The 20,991-nt window shown below is 41.9% G+C and overlaps 1 protein-coding gene across 4 annotated transcripts in view; it reads left to right on the top strand.

The window, feature by feature from the left end:
* LOC106824262 (histone-arginine methyltransferase CARM1-like) overlaps positions 1–20,749 on the top strand; it is a 255,969-nt gene extending 235,220 nt beyond the window's left edge. Inside the window, exons 9-13 of one of the 4 annotated variants that reach the window (XM_044756825.2) lie at positions 287–372; positions 2,901–2,990; positions 4,895–5,032; positions 14,533–14,622; positions 20,117–20,749. In XM_044756825.2, the coding sequence (XP_044612760.2) occupies positions 287–372; positions 2,901–2,990; positions 4,895–5,032; positions 14,533–14,622; positions 20,117–20,126 (414 nt within the window). In that variant the 3' untranslated portion in view covers positions 20,127–20,749. Of the gene's footprint in view, positions 1–286; positions 373–2,900; positions 2,991–4,894; positions 5,033–14,532; positions 14,627–20,116 lie in introns of those variants that run through there. The other 3 variants (XM_070495701.1, XM_070495700.1, XM_044756826.2) reach the window with 3 other exon arrangements.
* Positions 20,750–20,991: the final 242 nt, after the last annotated feature.

Raw genomic sequence — 20,991 nt, 5'->3', positions numbered from 1 at the left:
AAAAAAACACCAAATGCCTACTCCCAAGCTATTGTGAGGATTAAATGATATAACCTAGCAAAGCACTCAGCATGTAGTGAAGCACAGAGTGCTTAGTGCTTGGCATATAGTAAGCACTAAATAACATTAGCTTTTTATTATTCATATTATTCTCTTTAAGCGCATACCTTCTATCTTGTAACTCTTACAGACTTAAAATTTCAGGAGGAAAGCTAAACTGCAATCCTGCTTGAGTTCAGTTTATCCTAACAGAAAGATAACATCTTTGTGCTTTCTTTTTCCCAAGGACACATTTGACATTCGGATTTTGATGGCTCGGACAGTCAAGTACACAGTAAACTTTATGGATGCAGAAGAAGCAGATCTCCACAGGTTTGTACAAATCAGTGTCGCTCTTGGTTGTTAAAATCTTCTCTCCACCTCTCCCCTCCCCAGAACTTCAGTGCAGAGTTTTCTGGCTCACTCAGAGCAGAGATTTGGGGTGTGAATCTCACGCAGGAATGGTGCATCCATACTAGTTTCATGTATTGCAAAATGAGGATAATGATGGCTCCTTCATAGGATTGTTTTAAGAATTGAATGATAAAAATGAAAGAGTAATAGCTTGTATTTATATAGCCAGGCAGTGTTCTGAGCCCTTTACAGGCAGTGACTCATTTAATCCTCACAACAACCCATGCAAATGATACTAGTGTTATCCCCATTTTACCAATGACAATTATGAGGCAGAGTGGAGCAATGAGTTGCAAAAGGTCACAGAAGTACTAAGTGTTGTAGAGCTAGGATTGGAACCATTCCATGGGCTCCAGAGTCTGGGCTTTTTAACCCCTCCCCCAGGCAGTGCCCATAATACTGACACGAAAAGCTACCACTTGTGAAGTGCTTCCTGCATACCAGGTACTGTGCTAAGAGTTTTGCAGGCACTGGCTCCTTTTCAAAGAGGTCACTCAATAAATGTTAATTTTTGCCCCCTTTCCCTCCAGGTGAAGAGCCTCTGAAATGAGGACTCATTTCTCAGATGGTGATGTGAATCCTCTTTGGGTGACTTTTCACAAGTATTTTACCCTTTTTCTTCTTTCTTCTGAGATCAATATTCATAATTTTTCTCTGGGTAAGAAATTTAAGACCCAGTCAGGTTGTAATCTGCCTGGACTCGTGAGGAAGCAAGGGTCAGACTTTAGAAGGGGCAGCTGGCTCACTCAAACCATCAGCCATCTTGAGATCACGATGGACAAAGGGTACTGTGTCCATCAGCATAGGCTAGAACATGCTGCGTTAACAAGAGGAAACCTCAGTGGCTTCTGATAACTTGGGTGTCTTACTCTCCTACACTATTAATCCATTGTGCACCAGCTTTAGCTCTGCATCACCCACCCCAGCAATCAGGCTGGTGCAGCAGCCTCTATCTGGTCTGTCTATTCCTCAGTGATAATTTTGGTTGCTAAGGAAAGAGAAGGTGTGTGGCAAAGTACGTATTGGCAATAAAATCTCCTGCCTGGAATGACACAACTCACCTCTGTTTGCATTTACTTGGTCAAACCATATCACGTGACAGTGCCTGAGCTCCAGTGAGTAGATAAATGCAATCCTACTGTTTGCTTGGGGCGAGAGAATGGGTGTTTGGGAACAACTCTAATAACTACCACAAGCCTGGACAAAATTGACTTTCATTGGCTTTATTTGCTGCCCTGGGCTACCTCCTGAGTCCCAGGGAATTTTTTGAAAATTGTGTCTATGTTAGCTTTCCAGAGATGTCATCCATTCTTTTGTGCATTGATTTAGCGAATGTTGATTGAGAACCTCCTATGATGCCAGGTACTATGCTGGTACAAAAAGTCGTTTTGTAAAGTCTACCCTTGAGGAGCTCGTAGTCCATTGAGGGAAATGCAAAAAATGGGAAGAATAATTACAATGCAGTACCAACAAATTCAAAGTGACAAGTACAATGGAAAACTATCGAAATGCTCTGACTGCTGCAGGATAGAAGAAGTTAGGCCTTTGGGGGCATCATCAATGCAAATATACAACCTCCTTTGCAAATCTCTAGAGCAGTCCCTACAATAAGTCTCCTTGGAGTGACACGGCCCCAGCGATGGACCAATAATGTCCTCTTTTAATTGTGAAACACTTTAAAGTTTGCAAAGCACTCTCATATACATTTTTCCCCATTTGACCTGCACAGAACCTTGTGAGGGAAGCAAGAGAGATTTTTGCCACCCTTCAACAAATGAGGAAACTGAGGTTCAGAGAATTTCAGTGACTTTCCAAGCTTCCCCAGATAGTTCAGGTCCAGCATCTAGATTTTGTTATATCTTTTCCAACGTTCATTCTGTTCGCACTTATTCTGCATCTGGCATAAACCATAGCCACTTCTGCGTGACTCTGCCTGGTGCCTGGTGAGAAGTTAAATTGCCTCCCGGAAAAATAAATGAACTATGACAGTGACTTCCTGAGCCTCATGTTCCCCCTTGTGGTGCTCTTCACTTTTTGGAAGGCTGAACGGCCTTTCCCTCCTGCACAGCTGCGCAGGGGAGCTGCCACAGCCCATGTTTTGGCTTCTCTGGGGATGGTTGTCCCCTGTGTCCTGGCTCGTCCTCCTCTTCAGTAATTGAACCCAGTTCCGGAGGCTGCACTCGCTCTGTGGCGTTCTGGGTCACTGCGGCACGGTGGTGTGGCCCTTGCGGAGTTTTGTCAAGAAGCACCATTCTCAAATGCACGGTGTCACCCAAGCATCCATCACCCACAGAGAGAACCTTGCTGCCAAAGCAAAAGCGCTTAAGAGAAAAAGAAAATATTCTGTGAATGTTCCCACTGTTCTCACAAATGTGTCTAGGATGCCTGTCAACAAAAAGATGATTCCAAGCGTTTCTCCTTTCTTTCTCTCTTTTATTTCCTTGCAGAGTAGAAATCCCCTTTGTGTTTCAGATGGCACAGTCTGGCCTCGTCCACGGCCTGGCCTTCTGGTTTGACGTGGCCTTTGTTGGATCTCTGTATGTATCATCCCCCTTCTCTGTCTGCTCTATCCCAGGCTATCCTCTACTGTTCGTAATCCTAACTTTAGAGATTTTAACAATTAATTTCCACAACAATAATACTTGTTTCTTCAGTTTTCAAGAAAATAAGCACTGATGTTAATGTTGCTTCTAGATTTTAGGATGAAGTGAAAATGAGATGGTTTTCCATAACGTCGTATCAAGTCTGACCAAAATACTGTGGAACCTCTTAAGCCAATTGGATTGGGATTTGCAGGCGTGAAAGAGGGCACAGAGGGTCTTTATCGACCCTCTTGTTCTTTTCCAGGATAGGCAGGGGGCCCCCAAACCCCTGCTTTGGCTTCCATCACACCTGGTTATAGAACCTCTTGTGTCTAGATAATACCTTGAATCATACTTTCCCCTCTGTGCTTCGCAGCCTTCAGCTTCACAGTCTAGAATCCTTTAAGATCAAGCTGTCGTGTGTTACTAATACGAATTGCAACATTAGGTAGATTCTCCCTGTGTGAACTCATTTTCCCCCTACTGCAAAGATTTCAAAGTTGCAGGGAAAAGAGGAGAGAGACCACCTACAAGTCAGCTTGGTGTCCCTTGTAAGGGCTGTACCACTCCCACGACCCCCACATCTCTGTTGTCCTCCTGACTTCCCTGCTCCCTGGCATTCTCCTGTGTCCCACTAGCAAAGGGAGTTGATCTGGATCACGTGATGAGGCAAAGGGAAAACTTTTCTAGTACGCTCTCCTCCACTCCTTATAAAAACATCCAGGCTCATCATTGCACCTGCTGAGAAAGAAGTGCCTGTGGGTCTCTGATAAAGCTCAAGGGGCTTGGGGGGCTCAGGGGTGGAGGGGATCCCTGGAAGCTTTGTCTGGGCTGACAGTCAGAGAGAGCACAAATGAGGTGCAGGTCATTCCTATTCCGCATAGCGTATTTGTTCAAAGAATCTGCACTTTCCTCCGGTAATATCCCAAGGACGTGAACTTGTTTCTGCAGGGCTAAGGGAGATAAACTTGAAGTGGCCTGCTTCAAGGGGGAAATTTCTTTGAAGTTAAATGCTTTATCTTAAAAGTTGTAGAAAATTTGTATTCTACTCCATAATATAGCTGAGTATATTTTGATATAAAAGTGGTTTATATTACCTAGTACTTAAATTATGTAAAATTTCCCCCCAAAATCTTCAAGTCAGAATTAACCCTCTAGGAATTTGCCCTATCCTTGATGGACACCTTACTCCCTACAAGCCAACAACCACCGCCTAACCCCCAGGACAGGTGACCTCGGCATTCAAAGCACAGCAAGACGTTCTCACTTCTTCATAGGAAATGAAGAACCTCAACTTAGACACGCCCTCTGCTCCCCCCCCCCCGACCCCAATGCAGGACGTCCAAGCTAGAAGGACAGTAGAGGCTGTCTGCTCCAGTAGTTTCCTTGCTTCCAGAAGCCTGGTCAGGACCCCTGAACAGATTGTCCTGAGACAGTAATAGGCCAACTCCAGCCTACTCCCCCTGCCTGACTTTTCAAACAAATCAATTCCCACTTTAAATCTGTTACCTATTGTGCTTCTGATGAGCTTTGACTCAGAAATACGTGTTGACAGAGTGGCCAAGTCCATGGGTTTGAAGCCTGAATCTCCAGTCATCCTCTGTGTGACATTGAGCAAGTCCTTTAACCTTTCTGGGCTTACTTCATAGGGTTGTTGTATAGACTTAATGGACTAATATACATAAAGCTGTTAGTATAGTACCCAGCACATCATAACCACTCAATAAATTGAGCTGTCATCTTCAAAGGGTTCCATGAGTTAAAAACAATGAAACCGCTTATCAACCTAAGTGCCCAGTCCAATTTATTCATATGGGCCTGGAACACAACTGGCTTTTGACTCTCTTCTTGCCCCACAGGGTAACAGTTTGGCTGTCAACAGCCCCAACAGAGCCTCTGACTCACTGGTATCAGGTGCGGTGCCTTCTTCAGACCCCTCTCTTTGCCAAGGAAGGAGAGACCCTCTCGGGGAAAGTGCTGTTTGTAGCCAATAAACGGTAAGCAGGAAGTGCTTACTGGGCCCTGAGGGATGGAAGCAGGAGGCAGCTGGCAGGCCCTGGGGACTTCAGCACCTAGGAATGGACAGCGGGCTTTACAGAGGCCTGGCTGAGCTTGCACAGGTCAGAGCCTGCAGGACCAATGTCACCCTTGCACTGAGGGTGGCAAGAAAGAGGAGCTTCAGATAACTCAAGGGCAGCCTTCTCCACCTGACCACGGAGGAAGGAAGGAAATGCATCAGCTCCTGGGAGCACTGGCCACAGGCTTGAGTTATCAAGTGCTTTAAATCCTATGGCAGCTTCCTGGCCGTACCTAGATCTGTCTAGCCACACACTCCCAAATTTAGCACAATAAAATCGATGCATCCTGCAGGGGGAAAAGCACTGTAGGGGTGGGGTACGGTGTCAGGCAGGACTGGTTGCTGGTAATGGATTTCACGAGGTCTCTACAGCGATTATTTTGATTTATCTCATTTTTTAAATGCTCTATTTTCTTTCATCTTGTTGGAGCTTCTCCTGGCTGACTTAGAGGAGAAAGGAGTAGCAGAGTGCTTCAAGGACTCTCAGGACATTCAGGGTGCTCAGAGGTCATCTCAGTCAACTTTTTTCCCTCCCTACCTCCCACCCTTCCTGGGGTCTGTGCTTGAACACTCCAGTGACAGAGAGCTCACCACCTCACAAATCAACCCTTCCATTTTTAAAGTCATTATTTCTTTAATGACAAAAAGTTAACATGCTTACATAGAAATTCAAAACCACAAAAGTGTCTAGAATTTACCCACACTCCCACCCCTCACCCCACTCCCCAGATGTGACCCATTGGTCCATATCTTTTGGGTGATTTTCTGTGCATTTACCAACAAATAACATCATTGTGGGGTATTTTGTTGTTGTTTTACAAGAAGATTACACTAGCAGTCTTCAACTTAAATTTTCACTTAGTAATAAGTCCTGGATCTGTACAAATAGATCTGCTTTGTTCTTTTTAATAGATGCATAGTCAAGAGCATGGATATACTATAACGTCTTTTTATTTTTGAGGAAGATTAGCCCTGACATAACATCTGTCACCAATCCTTCTCTTTTTGCTGAGGAAGACTTGCCCTGAGCTAACATCCGTGCCCATCTTCCTCTACTTTATATGTGGGACGCCTGCCACAGCATGGTTTGACAAGCGTTGTGTAGGTCAACACCCGGGATCCAGACTGTCGAGCCCTGGGCTGCCGGAGCGGAACATGTAAACTTAACTGCTGCACCACTGGGCCGGCCCCTATAATGTCTTTTTAAAAACCCGATTGACTGATATTTAGGTTGCTTCCAAGTCTTTTTTCCATTGCAAAAAATTCTGCAATACACATCCTTGAACATATAGCTTTCATGGTGACATGAATATTTCCAAAAGAGTTACCTAGAAATGGAAATGCCAGATCAAAAGGTGTGTACATGTTACAGTGTGATAGATGGCACCTTTCTCAATGGTTGCGCCAGTTTCCACCCACCCCAGCAATCAATGAGCATGCTCATTTCTCCACATCTTTCCCTAAACTGGATGTTATCAGTCTCCATGGTTTTGCCAATCTTATAGACCCAAAAATAATTTTTAAAAGTTGCAGCCGGTTATTTTTGTTTGTATTTCTTTAATTATTGATAAGATTAAGTAACTTTTCATATGATCTTGGGCTATTAATGTCTTCTTCTTGAGACATCTCAAACTATTAGAAAGTTATTGTCATTGTTGATCCTGTAACTTACTTCCTGTAAATTCTGCTCATTGATTTTAGTTGTGTTTCTGAATTCAAAAGAAATAGGTCTGTTCCAACCTCCAAATGACAGTGCAAACATTTGGAGAGTTCTACCTAATAACCTCCCTGTCTCCTGGTCTTCAGGGTAACATCCTCCACTCCTCCCTCCTTTAAGAGTGATTTTGAAGTAGTTTGAAATTCTAAGTGCTCTCCTCCAGAAATGGGTTATAAATGTTCCCTTTAAAATATTTCTCCAAAACTAACTGTGTTCTGATAAGTGCTGGGTCCAGAGCAACAGTGACCACTGCTGTTTTGAGTAGCATACTTATAATAATGTAATTAAAGTTTAAATTAAGTTTGGGGGACATTTTACTTGAGTGTTTAGTCAATTAAAACCAAAAAGTGTATTTTCACATGATCTGGTTTTAAGTCATATTTCTCTCTTTTCCTAGTGAGCAGCTAATTGTTGTGGGCTTTGGTTCCACTCTTTGTATTTATCCCACTCATGCATTTATCATGCTGGTTTAGATCCTTACTAGAGCCAATGGATTATTTAATTTATTTTTGAAAGTTATTTTGTGTAGCATATTAGTGATTCCTACCATTATGTATTGCTTGCAAATTTAAGAGGAACATTTTTTTTTTAAGATTGGCACCTGAGCTAACAACTGTTGCCAGTCTTCTTTTTTTTTCTTTCTGCTTTTTCTCCCCAAAGTACCCCTAGTACATAGTTGCATATTCTAGTTGTGGGTCCCTCTAGTTGTGGCATGTGGGACGCCTCCTCAACATGGCCTGATGAGTGATGCCATGTCCGCACCCAGGATCTGAACCAGCGAAACCCTGGGCCGCCACAGCGGAGTGCGAGAACTTAACCACTCAGCCACAGGGCCGGCCCAATAGGCAAATTTTTATTTTGAAATTGTTAAGCGGAAAGAGGCCAAGGATGTAATCTCCCCTTCAAAATTTGCATAGCCTGATCTACACCCTTTGAATTCCGTAATGGAAATAGCTGAGAATCAGCTCACCTCTACCCCAGCCCACATTCCTTCATCCAGGCCAGAAGGAAATAGGAGAAAACCTTTATGTAATGTGATCTCCAGATGAGCTTAACTGCTGGCTTCACCCCCGTAGCCTGGCCCAATAATCCTGTCGAAAGAGGAAATGACACTTTGGTCATAGCTCTCACTTTTTAGTAAAACTGTGCTAGATCTCTAGTTATTACAAGTTTCTGTCTCCTTAAAGGGTTATTTAATTTTTTAATAGATAATATAGTTATGCCACTCACAATAAAAAGCTTTACAATATAAAATCTTCCTTTTAGTGCTGGACCCCATTCATGCCCCTCCTCTTCGATCATGTAGCCCCTGTTGCTGTTTCTTGCATATTCTCTCAGAGTTTCTTTTGTGTGTGTTTGTTTGGGTTTTTTAGGGTTTTCTTGAGGAAGATTAGCCCTGAGCTAATATCTGCTGCCAATCCTCCTCTTTTTGCTGAGGAAGACTGGCCCTGAGCTAACATCCATGCCCATCTTCCTCTACTTTATATGTGGGACGCCTGCCACAACATGGCCTGACAAGCAGTGCCATGTCTGCACCTGGGATCTGAACTGGTGAACCCTGGGCCGCCAAAGCAGAACGTGTGAACTGAACCGCTGCACCACCGGGCCGGCCCCCCATTACTTTTTTCTATTTCTATTTCTTGGGTTCCTGGTCTCTGAAATGTGCTAAGTGAGGAGGGATCCACCATGCACTTCAGAGAAGAAGTGCAAAGAGGCGCAATTGAGCTAGTGGCAGTGCATGTCAGAAAGTCCTCGCAAAAATACACTACCTGAGGGTGAGGAGCATTTTCTGAAATGCAAAAGTTTTTTTCCTTGTTTGTAACATCTTGTTCAGGACTTGGGGTGAACAAGGCTATTGGGCAGAAATGCTCTTGGAACTGGAACACGCAGAACCACCTAAAGAATCACGAGAGGAGCCACATTTGCAGGAAGCAATGGCACTCTGTGGCAGCACAGGAGAGAGAGCGTGAGTTATATTTTGGGGTATCCTAGGGTGTAATTATTAGGTGAGTGAATTTAAATCATCTTATTCTTCCATTACTTTCTTCTATTTCTGTTTCTTGGGTTTCATCCTTATCAGGCGTATTTGTCTACCCTCCTTTCCTTCCCCTAATAGGTAAGAAGGAAGCAAACCATTCACCTCACATACCCACCTCATGACTCCCAGGCCTCCTACAGCTCTCTGCACCTTTATTATGGCACCAATGTTGTATTGCTGTTATTTGCCTGTACATGAGCTTCCCCCAAAGCGGGCCGGAGTCCTTTTCCATGGTGTGTCCCTCCTCACTTAATACATTTCAGAGACTGGGCAGTGCTGGGGAGTGACTGACTGAACGAAGGAGTCATAAGCTGATGATCTCCCGATTATTAGGAACTTAGTCTGGCACAGTTGAAAGAAGACACTAGGATATCACGGGCCTGCAATACTTTGCAGGAGGAAGAAAGGGTGGGAGGGAAGAAGGAAGTTCTTTGTCTTCGTAGACCGGCAGCCTTGGGTAGCGGAGGGAGAGCAGGTTTTGGAGTCTGATGAATCCTAGTTCTGTCCGGTCTCTTCTCCATCCTGGTTGGTACTCGAGTGACCTTGGGCATGTTCATGAATCTCGCTAGCACCCGAGTTTCCCCACCTCATCATCTGTAAAGTAGAACTTACAGTAATTTTCTCACTAGGCTTTTGTAAATATTAAAGGAGAGAACATAGTATAGTCATGAAGACATAGTGGGTCCACAGTAAATCTTAGTTCCATTGCCTCTTCCCTTATTTTCTTTCTTACTTTCATTGTATCTCATCAGATATTTTGTTTGAAAATTAGTTTTCCTTGGAATTTTCTGCAAACTTCAACGTTTCCTGAACATGAGTGTTTTCGCGCTATTTTTTCAGTAAGATACAACATCTCTGTTCTGCCCTGGATATGATCTCCTCCTCCTTTATTGTCAAATATTCTTTTACACTCTGACCTCCTGGGAGAACTCCTTCTGCAACCACACAGGTGTGACAATGACTGCCCTTTTCTTCCCCGCCAGGACCATTTATGATTGTATTGTTAGCATTTTATTTTTGACAGCCTCCCATCATTCTTGAGCTGTCATTCATTTTATTGCTCTGGACAATAAAATAGGACTTATCTTTTTTGTGAACTTTATGAAATTGATATCCCTAGAGTTCACAGACGTGGTCTCCAAAGTTTTTTGATCATGTGCACCTATGAGTAAAAAGACTTTAGGTATGTGCCCCCCAAATATACTAATATTTCTCTTTTAATTCTGTGAATATACGACAGCAATAGAAAGCACAAAACTAAGTGCTGTCTCTATAGATAGATACGTATGTATATCTATATATATACACACACGCACAGACATGTCTCTGTGTATATATACATATATAGAAATTCATAGCGTGTGTATTTTATAAGACACAAAAATAGAAATAAAAAGAATCAATAGAAAAAAATAAATATAGGCTGATTGTTGGCTGTAGCTCAGCCACTTATCCTGTGCCAAAATGACTTGAAATATAATTTTAAATTTTTTGAATCCCTATGAAGGCCTGTTCTACCCAGGTTTGCCAGAGAACTTGGTTTGCAGAGAATCTGATGAGCTTTGTGGTTTATAAAACCAGAGAAAATGCTGACCAAAGCATTAAAGCTTTGGAAGCTTCCAGTGCTGCTCCTAATGGTGGTCATTAAACTGCTCTACCTTGGCCCTCACCTAAGATGAACCCCTCCCCAGCTATGTCTTCAGATAGCTGCATCCAAAGGAATTATAAGGAGAAACTATTGTGCACGATGAGGGCCAGGGGAGTAAGAGTATGTGCTGGTGCAGCTTTAAGTGACATTTCTTCGTTCTATGCGTCACTCAGTCTTCTAGCTCTGACCCATGTGTCCATCTCATGGTTGGTATTTCCTCAGTGACGTTGTACCACATTATTTAAGGTGTAATCAGAGTCTTACTGAACCATCCCACCTTAGCAAAACCTAAGGAACTAGTGGACACAAGAGGTATCTTAACTCTTAGCTGGTGATTAGAATCCAGCATTTACCTAGTGGATTCACTAGTGATGTATTTGGTAAACAACTGTATTAGTTTCCTAGGGTCGTTGGAACAAATTACCACAAACCAAATGGCTTAAAACAATAAAAATTGATTCTCTCACAATTCTGGAGGCTAGAAGTGTGAAATTAAGGTGTCAGCAGGGCCACTCTCCCTCTGAAGGCTCCAGGGAAGAAGCTTCCTTTCGTCTTTCAGCTTCCGATGTGTCTGGCAATCCTTGGTGTTTCTTGAGCTGCATCACTCAGTCTCTGCCTCTGTCTTCACTTCGCCTTCTTCCCTGTGTGTCTCTCTGTGTGTCCTCTCCTCTTCTTATAAGGACACCAGTCATTGGATTTGGGGCCCACTTCAACCTGGTATGACCTCGTTAAACTTCATTACATGTGCAAAGACCCTATTTCCTAAGAAGACCACATTCCCAGGTATCAGCGTTGGGACTTAAGCATATATTTTGGCAGGAGACAATTCAATGCATTATAACAACTAATTGAAAAAATTTAAAATAATGGTTCAGTATTTTCTTCCACACTCCAGTGTATCATCCCACATCCTCTCTGGGGCACACTCAAACCTCTTTGAAGAACACTGGTCTAGAGTCCACGCTTGCTGAGGTTCTCATTCCTTCTTTTACCTATCAGTAGATGACTTGGGCCATTTTTCCCCAACCTTCCTGCTACTTCTGCTTCTCCATCCCACTCCTCCTTGATGGTCAACACTAAGCATATCCCACTATTGCATCTTCTTTTCTCTAAGATGAAATTATCATGAATTACCACATTCTCCAGAAAGACATGTCCTGCATATGTTGTTCCCAAGTTTCCAATATCTTCCTGAATATTACAAAAGATATGTTGGTATACTAAGTAATGATTTTGTATTCAATCCTTGAACTAAGGTACGCCCCCACTCGCATCGCCTGCTCTGTCTCTGTAAGATTTAAAATGACTACGTCTGGCAAAGAACTAGTTTTTTGGGTTTTTTTTTAAATACGCATTGCCAAATAACTGGTTCAAAAGGGTTACTAGTTACTTAGGGTCCTGTAGACACAGTCTTGGAAGATTGTCCATTATTGGTTGCTTTATAAACACTGCACATTAATTATTGGGTTTGGAATTGGCCTTCTGGGTACCTTGGCACTAGCATAACACTACTCCTGGGAAAGAAAAGTGCATTATTTTCTTGCAATTTTAGGTAGGGAACATTCTTTCTTGGTTAGATGAGTCACTATCAAATCAATGAATCTAGCTGTCCCCCCGCCACCTCATCCCTTAACCCCTCCCCCACTCACCAATCCCCCCCTACACACAGATGGAAGGACTTTGAGAACAAATTTCCACTTTTAACTGACCAAACTGAGCCATGACATGACATGACATGACATGAAGCTCTTTCTTCCTCCCATTAGGGAAGGTAGGATTTTGATGATGGGTGAAGAGGAGGAGTGGGTTGTGAAAAGTGAGTATAAAGTGACAGTGTTATCAAATCTAGTATTCTGAAAAGGAGCCTAGCTGAAGATCCCACAGTAAGAACTTCCTGATTGTTCTTCCCAACCACACCAGGCACCACTCAGTTCTCAGTTGTGACAAATCGCACTCACATGTGCACCATAAACACACACATTTGCACATACCTCAGAGTACTCAATTTCTGCTTTAAGTTCTGTATTAATTACTTCAAATATTGTTAAGACAGTGTCTTTCATTTGGTAAAATGTGTAGGTGTGTCCCTCCCTGACTTATTTACCAGGTTGACCTCAGCTTTTCTATGATTCCAGCACCGGTTGCACCTCTCCTAGGGAGCTCATTGTCTCCATGTCTAGTTCTCGTCGAATCTCCCTTCAAATATCACAAGTTCAGTGAACTACTGGATGTGAGTACCATGGAAGAAACATTTTACAACAACAAAAAAATTCTGAGTCAATTAGACGAGTTGAAATAGGATCAAAGGACATAATTGATTTTTTTTTTATGTGTGGCTAGGTTTTCCTCATATTTTGTTTGGCTCTAGTAAAATGTAGAAATCAAGTCACTGGTTTCACAGGATCTGACATTTGTATTTACACCCACCCAGGTCTCTATGGGTAATGACAGGGTGGGAATGGGAGTGGAGGAATTTATATCACTCACCAACTTCTGGAATTTAAAAAAGAAACATAGTAATCAAGGAAATTAAAATTAAAATAATCAATAATAGTTTAACCCCTAACATTTAAATATGAAAGACTAGAAAAAGTGTAATGAAATAAGCACTTTAAGGGCCAACTCTGTGGCCAAGTGGTGAAGTTCACACGCTCCGCTTCGGTGGCCCAGGGTTGCTGGTTCGGATCCTGGGTGCAGACATGGCACCGCTCATCAGGCCATGCTGAGGTGGCGTCCCACATAGCACAACCAGAGACACTCACAATTAGAATATACAACTATGTACTGGGGTGTTTTGGGGAGAAGAAGAAGAAGAAAAAAAAGGAAGATGATTGGCAACAGATGGTAGCTCAGGTGCCAATCTTAAAAAAAAAGAAAAGAAATTAGCACTTTCATACTTTGTAGGTGAGGAAGTAATTTGGTACATTTTCTGGAAGACATTTTAGCAATAAGTGCTGGGAACTTTAAATATGTCTGTGTGCTTTAGCCTGGTGAGTCTGCCTCTAAGAATTTATTCCAAGGAAATACTCATAGATAAGACATAAAGATGTGTTACAAGAATGTCCTTTGCAGCAGAATTTCTGTCATAAAACTAGAGTTTTGTTACTATAATAATATATTATAAAAATATAAATATTTAACTGCGGGGAATTTGTAAATAAACTGTTACCCATATAATGCTTTTAAAAAATACATTGTCAAGAATTACAGGATAAATGCTTGCTAGTGTTAAAATAAGGTGATATGAAGGAATATTTAAGCAACGTTTTGCTAAAAATTTACATTTATAAATACACAGAGGGAAAAATACATAGAAGTAAAACACTTTTATAATGTTAGCTGGAAGAATCTTTGTCTAAAGATATTAGGGCTTCTTTTCTTTCTGTTTTTCCTTATTTTTCAGTTTTTCTACAGTGAATATGTAACATTTGTATAATCGGAAGAAATACATATCTTCTTGAGAATGACTAATAAAAACCCCACAAACATAGCTCCTTTAGATGAGTCATCTAGGAGATGTCATATTACTTGTTCTTATCAGCCAGTTCTTCTCACTGTAATCGCATGAGCCTTCATCTTAACATCCGTCACATTTGTTAGCTGTTTCACGTCAGTTTGCGATTTTAGCTTAGCCAATCCTTCCGTGGTTAAGATTGTTTTAGTGCATCAGTGGTGACCCATAAAGTGTCACCATTACTGTTACTTAAAGCCATTTCTGTCATTGATATTGGTAAAGCTTTTTCTTTTCCAAAAAAAAAATCACTTTGACCAATTAGATGTACCACTACCTTTGTAATTTTTGGAACAAGAAATTATAGCTATTGAATTCTTCCAAAAAATAAACAAGACCTTCCATTGGCTCTACTGATATTAATAGCATCCACATGAACATATAAAAGCTGCAAAACCTACTGGTAAAACCCTCATGAACTGGGTGCGTGTAGAGGAGGCCCTAAATGGATGTGAATAGCTAACCCTCCTTGTGAGATGAGGTGTTATTTTTTTTCTGCCACACAGACAGAGTTATGACATTCAGATCGTGGCGCTGGTCAACCAGACGGGCTTCAGATCTGGGAACATCCTCGATTTAAAGAATCCTTTCTTTCGGTAAGAAATGCTCTCATCCATTTCACACTATGTTTATAAAATCTCAATTCACCGTACGACCAAGTGAAGAAGTTCAAAATAATTCCATCTTTCCTAAGAAGAGCAAAAGCATCCACTCTTCTTCACTAAGGAGATTTGGATCCTGATATGGAGTTGAACGTTTTATGTTCCATTAAACAGAATTCAATATATAACAATCTGATCCTGAAACAGACCACTGGAGAGTCCTACAAAGTGAATTCTCCTTCCGGCTGGGCTATACGAGCTGTGTGACCTCAGGCAAAGTCACTTTCCTTTTGGCATTCGGTTTTCTCATCTGCAAAATGTGAGTTTAAAGATGATCTCCTTTGACCTACACTCACTAAGGGGTGACTTGCTGTGGCAGTTATTCCAATACATCTAAAAGAGAAGTCCATATAAAGGACATTTTTTGAAACCATGTAAGTCAGGACGTGCCTCTCTTTAGAATCTATGCAGATTTTATCTGATACAAAGGACTTGCCACAATGAGATGGATACAACAAACGTTTCTGGAAAAACTCCCCATCTTTACACCTATTGAATAGAGCCAATTAAAAATCCACACATGAAATCAGTCACACAAATAAAACCCCTGGACACTGTCGCTCTTAACTTCCTTATTACAAAGAGATTTTTCCCTCATGTTATAATGTCTCCCCAAGGCTTTTATCAAAGCATCGTGTCCCTGTGGTATTGAAAAGCTTGAAGAGAAGAGGAAACTCAGGAAACCACACCAAGAATTCTTTGGCAGAGATGAGAAAAAGAAATTTTGACCTTGAAGCAGGGGAGGAGAAAAACAGACAAGGCTACAGTTGTGTATGTTGTGTGCAAGTTGTCACACATGCTATGGATCTTTGAAACCTATTGTCAATTAGGGATATGGATCACATCTTTAATTCTGACGGAGGAGGGGGTCCTCGCTCCCACCCCTCTGCACCGTCCTGCCATGTAAAGCAAAGGGCATAGGTTTGGGCCTCAGAGAGAACAGGCTGACTGCTCACTAGCACTATTTAACCTGCCTGGGCCTCAGTTTTCTCATCTGTAAGATGGGATAAACAACACACACCTCACTGGGAGATTGCCAGGATGTCCATAACATGTTCCAGTATTTAATAGTTCACATAATTGATGCTCAATAAATGCTACTTTCCTTTCTTCTTCCCTTTCTTCCTGTTCTCTGCTGTCCAACTCTTTCAATAAGTAAATAGATGATGATTTGTAGTTCATTCCAAACAGAATCATTTGGATTTTGGAAAAGAAAATGAATTTTTGTAAGGTTTTAGAAAACCCACCTTTTGAATGCAAGAACCATGTAAACTCGTAACTCTTGAGTCCCACTTCCACTTCATCTTAAAGAACAGGGTTTTAACCAGAAAACCACCCAGAGAGGGCCTTGGCCTTGACCAGCCCCTGCTTTGCATGAAGGCACAAACAGTGCCCACAAGGTCAGAGCGAGAGCTTGTCAAAGTCTGCTGATGCTCCAGATAGCCAGAGCCGTGTCAAAACAGGCTGTTGGGCGAGGGCCAGGTGCCTTTGCGTTTCCCTTTTCCTCTCACTCAACAGCTGGTCTGACTGACATAGGTAACTAAGCAGATGAGGGTGCTTAAAAAGTGACTCTCCCGGGAATCCCAGATCTTAATTATATTTCTTTACCATCCCTCTCCTGATGTCTCAGCCTCAGTATCCTCAGTAGAGATGTGGACTAAATGACAGAATCTTTGGAGTGTACTTAAAACAGTAGATGCTCAAATAAATGTTCAACAGTGGTCTCACCTTTCTCCTGGTCCCCCACATTCAACTTCAATTTGCCATTGCAGCAATTGAGAAGCACAAGGATGTGTGTGTGTGTGTGTGTGTGTATTGGGGAGAACCAAAATAGATGGCATTACCCAGAGGAATTATTGGTAATTTAGCACCAAAATAAATAACTTTCTCTCCATTTACTTTTTATTCTACCCATTTTTGGGGCCCAGTAGACCCTACTAACACGCAAAAGCAAAAGATGCATTTTTGTTTTTCCGCTGATCCCTGACAGCATCTGAGCATCAGTGGCATGCTAAAAACACCTCAAGATCAACAACTTACTTACTAAAAACATGAACACCCACCATTACACATGATTTGAAAGTTTCTCTTTTTCCTTGTTGGGGGGCGGGGCGGGTAACTTTATTTTGACTATTAATTATTTTAAAGTAATTTGAAAATAAAAGAAGAGCTAACAGCTGTTGCTAAAAGTAAGCAAGGGGACAAAACGACTTCATCAGCAAGGGAAAGCACTCAGGTAAACTCGTTCTGCATCATTTGTCTCCCACACAGAGTTCGTCGTGCTCCCTGTGCCGTGGAAACGCAGCGGTGAGCAGGGCCGGTGAAGTCCCTGCCACCATGGAGCTCGCGTTGTATTGAGAGAGAGGTGGGCATTAAGTAGCTCACTGCCTAAGTAGTTGTGTCTTCATAACTGCAATAAGTGTCATGAAGGAGAGGCAGAGGGGGCGAAGAGAGCATTGGTTGGGAGACCTAGAGCCGTTAATCCTTAAAACCACCACCAATGGAACCCAAGACCCCGTAGAACCTGTGGTACATTGTTATGAAGTGTCTCTTTTAAAGGAAAGCTAGGGCTCAAAGCCTCCTTTTGAAACTTGGTCTTAATCAAGCGTGTCCTCCTCTGAGAAGCCTTCCAGGCTTAGACGCCTTCCCAACGTCACTCGAAGAGCCCTGTGCAGACACCACTTTTAGGGCACCTGGATAACTCTGTCTCAAGTATTGTTTTATTTGTCTGCTACCCCTCATACCTGGAGCACAAGATCTTGTCTACTGCCATTCGTAACACGGTGTTATACAGTAGGTGCTGGATAATTGTTTGATGAATGACTGAATGAATGTGGCCCCATGGAGCTCCTGATGAGTCTGAAAGAGCTGAGCTTGTGATCAAAATGCCGTGGTCTGGCGCCGGCCCGTGGCGCAGCAGTTAAGTTCACACGTTCCGCTTCTCGGTGGCCCAGGGTTCGCCTGTTCGGATCCCGGGTGTGGACATGGCACCGCTTGGCAAAAGCCATGCTGTGGTAGGCGTCCCATGTATAAAGTAGAGAAATATGGGCATGGATGTTAGCTCAGGGCCAGTCCTCCTCAGAAAAAAGAGGAGGATTGGCAGTAGTTAGCTCAGGGCTAATCTTCCTCAAAAAAAAAAAAATGCGGTGGTCTATAGAGCATTTATTCTTCCGTGCTAGCACATGAACCAAGCCTGTATTTTACTCACAGCTTCTCACTAAACAATTTGATCCTTCTTCCTCCAAAATAATAACTCCCATTGATTTCCTCAACTTAAATATTGCTTTCTTTCCTGCTTTTTTTCCCAACCAATTTGTTAAGCAGCTATGGTGTGCCAGGCACTCTTCTCGGTGCTGGGGTATCACAGAGAATGAAATAGGCACAAGCTCCCTGGTTTCATGGTTCTAGAAAATCTCACGGTTTGGTGTCTCCCGAGAGACATTAAAAAGGTAAACAAGTAGATAACTTCAGACAGTGGTAAGTTTTCCGGAAAAGATAAACAGAGTAATAGCTACCTGATTTCAAGACTTACTAGAAAGCTACAGTAATCAAACAGAGCGGTACTGATGAAAGGATGGCATGTAAATGAGTGGGATGGAACAGAGGCCAGAAACAGACCCAAACTTACATGGTCAATTGATTTTTGACAAAGTTGCAAAGCCAGTTCAGTGGAGAAGTGATAGTCTTTCACAAGTGGGGCTGCAATGATTGGACTTACAAGTATGCAATAAAAAAAATGAACTTCCATCCATATTTCATACCACCTATAAAAATTAACTCAACGGGGATCCTAGATTGAAATTTAAAACCTAAAAATATAAAAGTTTTAGAAGAAAGTCTCTGTGACCTTGAGTCAGACAAAGATTTCTTAGATATGACACCAGAAACACAATTCACGAAAAGAGAAGGCTAAATATATTTATCAAAATTAAAGACTTATGATCATTGAAAGACATCAAGAGAAAGAAAAGATAAATCACAAGCTTGGTGAAAATATTTGTAAATCATATATCTGGAAAAAGACCAAACTAGTATCTAGAATATAAAAAGAATTTGTGACGTAATACTCTCAAAAAAGCCCAATAACAAGAAAACAATGATTCTTTCTAAAGGGCAAAGGATTTGACCAGACACTTCATCAAAGAAGATAGAATAGCAAAAAGGCTCATGAAAAGGTGTTCAGCACCATTAGTCCTTAAGGAAATGCAAATTAAAACCATAACGACATTCCACTCCATACCTACCTGAGTGGCTAAAGTGAAATTTCTGCAGTACCAAGTGCTGATGAAGTTGTGGAGCTTCTAGAACTCTCCTTCACTGCTGGTAGGAGTACAAAATGGTACAGCCACTTTGGAAAGCAGTATGACAGTTTCTTATATGACCCAGCAATTCCACTCCTCGGTCTTCATACAAGTGCAACGAAAACTATATGTGAATGTTTATTGCAACTTTATTTGGGATCACCCAAAACTGAAAACAGCTAGAATGTCTTTCAAGTGGAGAATGAATAAACAAACAGTGGTCCATCCATACAATGGAATGATTTTCACCAACAAAAAGGAATGAAGTACTGATAGGTGTAATCATACAGAGGAGTCTCAAATACATTAAGTGAAAGAAGCCAAACTCAGAAGGCTACATACTATATGATTGCATTTGGATGACATTTTGGAAAAGGCAACACTATAGATACAGAAAACAGAGCAGAGCTGGGCTTGGGGAAGGGTTAGCTATTAAGGGGTATGGGGACACTTTTCAGGGCAATTGAACTTTTCTGTGTCTTGATTGTTGTGGTGGCAGTGCGTGGCTGTATGCGTTTGTCAAAACCCACAGAACGTACACTAAAAAGGGTAAATTTTACTGTGTGTAAAAAATTTTTTCAATTACATAAAAACTTACAAAAAAAGCAGAAAACAGACAGAGTGATATGCCAGACAGTGGTGAGGCCAGCGACTGGAGGTGGATGTTGTTTATGTGGAGTGGTCTGGGAGGCCTCACAGAAGAGGGGGCAGCTGAGTGGAGACTTAAATGTCAGGAAAGAACCAGCATGGGCGAATGTTCCAGCAGAGCCTTCTGTAGGAGAACAGTGGGGCCTATTGACTAGCAAGAAGAGAGAAATAAGTCAATGCTTGGCCTTCGCTACAAACCTATAAAGAAGAAAAAGTTCTTTCAGTGAACAAAATCTGGATCATCATCTCAGATCTGCATTTAGGCTGTGCATAATCAAACTTACTAAATATAGTGGGTAAATATAGATCTGAGGCTGCCCATAAAAACTCCAGGCAAGGGCATGGGAGTGGGAGGGGGGTTAGGGGAGGGGATGAGGAGGGCGGGAGAGGCCGTGAAGGCAAAACTGGCTTGCCCGTAGCTTTGGACCTGGGCAGAACTTAATTGCTTCACTGTCATAGAGTCACCTTCTCTGTTCTAGGTTTGCTTAGAAGATAGTCACAAGCGAATCAATAAGTAAAATGAAGGCCTGAGACGTCCCTCGACATCCAAGTTCATATTTCACGTTGCAAATATGCATTCTAAATTTGACAAGGATGTTTGGGTTTATTTTAACTCCTTTTTTTCCTGCTAGCTCTAAAATGTGCGTTTTATTAACAAATCCATTTCTTGGTGCTTCTTAGACCAGCTCTTTCCAGCTTTCCGCATGTAGCTGAGAAACTATGTTTTTGTTGTTTTAATTTTTATTATTATTTTAGTAAAGCCAACAGCATTGCTTTCATTTTTGAAGTATTTAAGAAAGAAATTTAACAAAACCCTACCTCACATTTGTATGTATGCACATGTAGGACATGACATAAGAGCATGTGAAGAGTGAGCTATTTGCAATTTTACTCTGACTGCTTTCACAAATATTTTCAACAAATCAACAGCTAGTTCGTGGCTCAGCAATGTGTTAAAGAATTTTTGCCTTATTCATGTAACAGAATAATATGATGTCAGGAATATTCTTCATTGGCAATATTTGGTGACTCTGTATGCCGTTAAGAAAATAAAGATGGAACTTTTATCAGTTCTCTTAGGTTTACAATAAAAATGTACAGTGTGTGATACCAAAGAGGCTTCTCCTTTACTTTAAGACATGGGTTATTTGTCACCCATCAAATGGTGATGAAAAATAGTCTTTCCGAAGAGCAGATTTTCCCCTGGCCCAAACACCCTTATAAAAATGGATGTCACATCAGCAGGACAATCTAATGAAGCCCAACAGGCACCCCGCTCACTCTGCCCGGGGGGCTGGAATAAACAGCAACTACATATTCTCATCAGTCAGTCAGTCACCCGCAGCTTTCAGCT

The sequence above is a fragment of the Equus asinus genome, chromosome 23, assembly GCF_041296235.1.
Source record: "Equus asinus isolate D_3611 breed Donkey chromosome 23, EquAss-T2T_v2, whole genome shotgun sequence".
Taxonomy (NCBI): Eukaryota; Metazoa; Chordata; class Mammalia; order Perissodactyla; family Equidae; genus Equus; species Equus asinus.
This window is presented reverse-complemented; position numbering and strand designations above follow the sequence as displayed.